Source organism: Strongylocentrotus purpuratus, unplaced genomic scaffold, assembly GCF_000002235.5.
Source record: "Strongylocentrotus purpuratus isolate Spur 01 unplaced genomic scaffold, Spur_5.0 spur5_scaffold_16, whole genome shotgun sequence".
Taxonomy (NCBI): Eukaryota; Metazoa; Echinodermata; class Echinoidea; order Camarodonta; family Strongylocentrotidae; genus Strongylocentrotus; species Strongylocentrotus purpuratus.
Window position 1 is genome coordinate 15,434,075 of NW_022145601.1, and position 6,000 is coordinate 15,440,074.

A 6,000-nucleotide genomic window follows, 5' to 3' on the forward strand; every position below is an offset into this window, starting at 1 on the left:
TAAGTTGGAACATTATGCTATGTTAAAATACATTGCATAGCAAAATCATAATGTATGTAAAATACTTGCTATGATCAGATACTATAGAGGTAAAACATCACCAATTTAATACCAAATCACTATGAAACATATTGAATTACCTTGCTAACTTCCCACTAGCAACTTTCCTGTTTGTGACAATGATTTTTATACATTTCTATAGACCTGTGGCCATGGTTGGACATCGATGAAAGGACGAGTGGTCTTCTGGTATTTCTTCCACGTGCCTTACTGTGAGGGGCATGTCCAGTTTAAACTCTATGGTCAACAATGCCAGCGATGCAACAACGGAATGTTCGAGCCGGCCATGTGGTACCCAGAAGAAGTTAATAAGGTCCTCTGCAACCTCTACAACAGAATCGGACAGGTTAGTGTTTCAACAAATTGTATACCAGTCATTTTCACCGAGATGTATCAATGAATGGAACAACCTCTCCTCTGTAGTTGTGGAGAGCACGTCACTAAACAGCTTTAAATCCAATTTGTTGAAATTTCGGTCATCAAGAAAAGATCAATTTGACCCAAGAGGAGTCCTTCGCTTGTCCATGTTCGTCAATATTGCAGTATAGCCCCAGTAATGTGTCAAAATATGGATTCTTCATCCGAATATCAACGAGAGGCAAATAAGTTTTTAACTTTAAATGCAAACTTCCAAGGTATATTTCCAAGGTAATATTATACCAGTAATTTCTGTCTCCCCCTTCGAATTATATCCACTACAAACAGTGGCGTAGACAGGTTCGTACACCTGGGGGGATGACTCAGGGGCGGATCTAGCTTTTTGCTAAGGGGGGGGGGGGTTGACCAAAATAATGACGATGCGGAGCATCGTCCACGAGCCGCAAAGCGGCGAGCCGATTTTTTTTGGGGTGTTTATTTGAACCCCGTAAGTGATGTTTTCCTGGCATCTATTAACACAATGGAGACCATAAAAAGCAGTGCATGTTAACGTCTTTTTAAATCAAGTAACAGTTAAATACACAGTTATATCCAGAGTTATCATGTGTTTGGTTAAGTTACCAGATGAGTTGAATATCTTCTCACAATATTTGCACTTGAAAGGGTTTCTCTCCAGCGTGCGTTCTTTTTTCTTTCTTTTTTTTTTTCTTTTTTTTTTTTTCCTTTTTTTTGTTTTGTTTGTTTTTTGGGCCGCCCAAGGGGGGGGGGGGGGTTAAACCCCCTAAACCCCCCCCCCCCCGTAGATCCGCGCCTGTTTAATCTTGTGGTTATCTTGTGGTTTCCAAACCACAAGATAACCACAAAATACTTGTAAGTCTTTCTTTTAATTTCCGTCTGAATTGGCTTTCACCGTGTGAATGCGGCTAATAACAATAAACACAATTACAATAATGATGAGGATTATTATTATCATCATCATAATTATTATTATTATTAATATTATAATTGTTATCATTATTATTATTACTATTATTATCATCATTATGACTTATTAAGTAAGCAAATATCATTCCCCAAAACCTGGGGGGGATGATTGTACATGCCATCCCCCCCACCTTGTGAGGTGGGGGGTATGCATCCCCCTCATCCCCCCCCCCCCGTTGTCTACGCCCCTGACTACAAAAGGCACACATTGTCAGTTAAAAACATAGTAGTCCAATCTAAAAAAAATAAAAAAATTAAAGCCCTAACCTGTCGGTAGAGAAAGAAGAGTATAAAGATGTTCTTTTTGTAAACATTTTTTCCCTAAACATGTCTGTTATAATTTTAAAATATGTGTTTTCCATACAGGGGCGCTTCTGGAAGTATTTTCTAGGGGTGGGGATGGGGGCGTTTTGGATAGGCTTGAGGGGTCTTACATTCATTTTCTAGAAGTACCTCGCTTTAACCAATGAATAATCAAGAAAAAAGTGGAGGCTTCAGCCCCGATATGCCTCTCTTGAATGGCTAGTGGTATTTTCCACTTGTCATCTTTCTAATTTCGCCTCTGGAAGATTTTTTTTGATGGGGTTGGGTGGGGCGTTTTTGATAGGCTTGAGGGGTCTTACATTAATTTTCTAGAGGTACCTCGATTTAATCAATGAATAATCAAGAACAAATTGGGGCTTCAGCCCTGACACCCCCTCTAAAATGGCTCCTGGTATTTTCCACTTGTCATCTTTTTAATTTCGTCTCTCTCTTTTTTTTTCTTTCCCCCTTCAGACTTATTATGGTTTTGTGAAGCCCCCCATCCGATATGACCGTAGAGCAGGCAAACCAAGAACCCAGCACAACGCCACACTTTGCCAGGCCTGTAGGGACGGGGAGTGTGACAGTCGACCGAGGGCTCAAGGTCAGCCAACCAAGGTCGTGCAGTATACCACCACAGGTACTACTACCACTACCACGCAACAACAACTCAACCAGCAACTCCCTCCTCCTCCAGCCACAGTCGTCAACACCATAGCTGCCCCACCCATCAGTGTCCGCAAGGTCTTGACGCGGACGTGACGTCACAATAACACAAGGGCTCGTCTGTGGCGAGGATGTATCAACAAGCGAATGGATTAGGGTGTTGTGTGTTTTGCGCGGGATTTGATGTGAAGAAGGGTGTGGTCCTGGGTGTGGTGGTCTGTTAAATCGGCTGATGATGGTTCCGAAAATCGCCGATTAAAAACGACGGGTGTGGCAACAATTCTCATCTGTTTTGTAAAAATATTAGAGATCGAGAGAGTTTGTAGTTTATTTTTTGTGTGAAGCATGATTCAATGCAACATCTCATATTCATGTGCCACCATTTTTTTCGGATCGACCTTTAAGGGTCTGTTATTTATAAGGCGAATAAATTTTCAAGCACTGGTTTGAATATATGTAAATTTGGTAGTAATTGATAGTCTATGATAATATTTTGTAAATAGTTTTGTAGAAATTTTTACTGTATTACCTCTAGCTTGTAAATGCGCATTCTTCAATGCCAAATCTAAATTATGATAAAAGCAACATTTCTGTGTAAATAAAGGGGCAAATATCTGTCGTTATAACGAACTTTTCAACGATACAACGAAGTGCCTTTTATGGTTTACAGAATGTTAGGTGAAAACCACACGAGGAGCTGTACATTTTAAAGGAACTTTGACAAACTCCAGAATAACATTATTCATTTTAATGAGAGGTGACCTTACAGATGAATTAATATTACATTAATATTTCATAATCCATCTCATCCACCAGGATAAACAATGCTTCTCATAAAAACCACCGTGGTGTTTGTAATTTCGTGTTGATTATTAAACACATCTTTGGTAAGCTACAGAAGACCCAGAAGCCAAACCTCTACAGGTTGTGTACTCTCACATCTTGCTTTATAGAGAAGGTTGAGTTCTGGGAAGAGGTGAACAAATAATTTGTGAGCGTTACTATTGTTTTTATGCAAGTGTGTATGAACATCAGATTAAAAAAAGTTCCCTGAAAGGCATGGCTATTCAAATGCCTTACTATTCTAAATATGGCATGTAACAGCATAAAAATCGGGAAGAATTTTTTTGCCACTTGTTCGTGTAGTCTCATATACATATTTCTGTGTACAGTGCTTGTAACTTTACCAAGACTGGATCAGATTTCTTATCATTTTGATGATTCCAGAACCTTACACACCATTATTATTATATGCTACATGATCAACCTTTTCTGATCGATTCCACACCGTTTCTTTCATAATGCAATCGCATGACCAGAACTCAACTTTATCTTTAACATTTCTAACGATACACATTCTGCTGACTGACTAAAAAAAAAAAGAGTTAACTATGAGTCTATAAGACACATACACAACTAGAGCATTCAAAAATAAAATGGGGATATTAGAACCATTCACATTTTCTTAAACTCTATGTCACTTTTGGTTGTATATTTAATAGCACGATTCTGCAAATGTTTATAAACTTGTCACTTCAAAACCTTTTTTCAAAGCGCATTAATCGAACTGTCATAAAGTTATACTGATGATATAAGCTTGATGTATATTGTAGTTGTAATAAAATAATTTGTAGGAATATATATATTTGTATAGATATGTGCACCTTGATTATAACAATTACATCAGATTGGATGTTACAATCATTGGACAACGTGTTAAAGGGCAAAGGTTACTGGAATAACGATTTCATTGATTAGAACCCCAACCAACCCCTGGTGATTTAAATCTAAAACAAAATACACAAATCGCTATCTTTATTTCTTTTCTCTTTTACTTTTTTACAACCTACTGAGCAATTTTTGTAAATGACTGGTAAAAAATGACACATTTCAGTTGTGGGCCGGCAGTAACTTATAAGTTCCATGAAATGGGACTGTCTTGTATAATTATGTTCCATATACTTCGTATCCCCTTGGTAGAACGGTGCCTTATACATGTATACTTATTTGGACGCTTGGGGCTACCTTTCATATACTTCTGACGTTGCTTAATGGAAATAATCTGGATATGTAAGCAGGCCCATAATTACGTGCAATAAGCCATTCAAACTAGACCCAATATACATCGTTTCTAACTTATACTGGAAAGTAAATGTGTTATCATACTTTAATAGTCTCCTTTAAATATCATAATCATTTCAACTTTTATGATACAAAAATATGGGGGTTTTTTTGGTAGTGATTGTAAATACATATACGATATTTGTACAAAATGTAATGTTTCACATAGTGAAAATTAGTGCAACTTGTTGAATTATTTGCTTGATCATGAACAAAATTACGACACGCAATTTTGTACCTGACTACTTCTTTCTCAAGCGTACATTAAAACTACAACAAAAGAAAGAATTGACAACGAATATATCAGCAGCGTTCGATTACGCATTATCATTTTTTATTGTATATCCTGTTGGGAAACATGTATATCGTTATGTAAAACATTTACGAACATTACAGTTGGCATGCATGGTTATACATGTACATTAGTGCTAGTGAGCTGTCATCTCTTCACCAAAAATCAATTTCCATTTTTCTCTCTTTTTTTTTTTTGGGGGGGGGGGGGGGTGGAATCAGCGAACAATCAAAGATTTGTGCCTTTCTTTTACTTGATATTTGATAGCTATACTGATTGTGCATATTGTGTCCATCTACATATTTCTCAGCATGTATTTTTTTCCTTCTCTTTTTTCTGAATGAATAAATAAAGATATACGTGGTAAAGAGACAATCTCACTGCCCCAATATTATACGTTCGCCCGAATATTTTAGCCGTTTTTATTTAAATTTCTCGAGGAAGGATGCAACGCCTCCAATAATCCTCGGTCTCATCAATTATGGGATTTACAAACATGATTCTGATACATGTTTTATGAATATAATATAACATTTCCTATATAAGACCTAGCACGTAAAAAAATGGCATCCAGGATGATAAGGCCTGCAAGCCTAAATAACATCAGATCACAAGTCGAGTCAATATGGCAGCCATTTTCTAAACTAAGAGGCGCGATAGCTCAGTCGGTAGAGCAGTGGTCTCGTAATCCGGTGACCCGGGTTCGATACCAAGGCAATGCGATGCGAGGACCTAAAGCCGTCGGCCATCTGGTTACTTACTTACCAGCATCTACGCTTTCTTAGCAGTCAGGTAAAATAACCGCTACTACTCACATTCACACGTTTAGGTGTTCACATTTCCAATGTACGTGTACATACTAGCCTAAGGCCCTTGCGGCTGTAAATATCATTAGACCAAATTATTAGGTATTTTGTTCAATTTAGCCTTTGATTACACTTTTACTTATTTTACATTTTGGCATGTCTGTGCACTTAATGTTTTACAGTTTAATGTATTTCACATTAGACATGTTTGATGATATATAAGTACGTGTATTTCATAATTTCATATTTATAATTACTTATGGTTGTTAGCACCAATAGCATACTATTTACGTATAAATAACTACCACCCACTGAATAACTGAAATCTCGCACCTGTATTTAAAATGAATAGCCATGTTTTTATCGTGTAATTTGTAGTACATGTAACAT

The 6,000-nt window shown here is 37.2% G+C and overlaps 1 protein-coding gene across 2 annotated transcripts in view; it reads left to right on the forward strand.

Moving 5' to 3' along the window:
- Positions 1–4,562, forward strand: part of LOC100891564 (receptor-transporting protein 3) — a 32,253-nt gene extending 27,691 nt beyond the window's left edge. For both annotated transcript variants that reach the window (XM_011682217.2, XM_011682219.2), the window contains 2 exons: positions 203–406; positions 2,200–4,562. In XM_011682217.2, the coding sequence (XP_011680519.1) occupies positions 203–406; positions 2,200–2,487 (492 nt within the window). In that variant the 3' untranslated portion in view covers positions 2,488–4,562. The remainder of the gene's footprint in view (positions 1–202; positions 407–2,199) is intronic.
- The last annotated feature ends 1,438 nt before the right edge of the window (positions 4,563–6,000 follow it).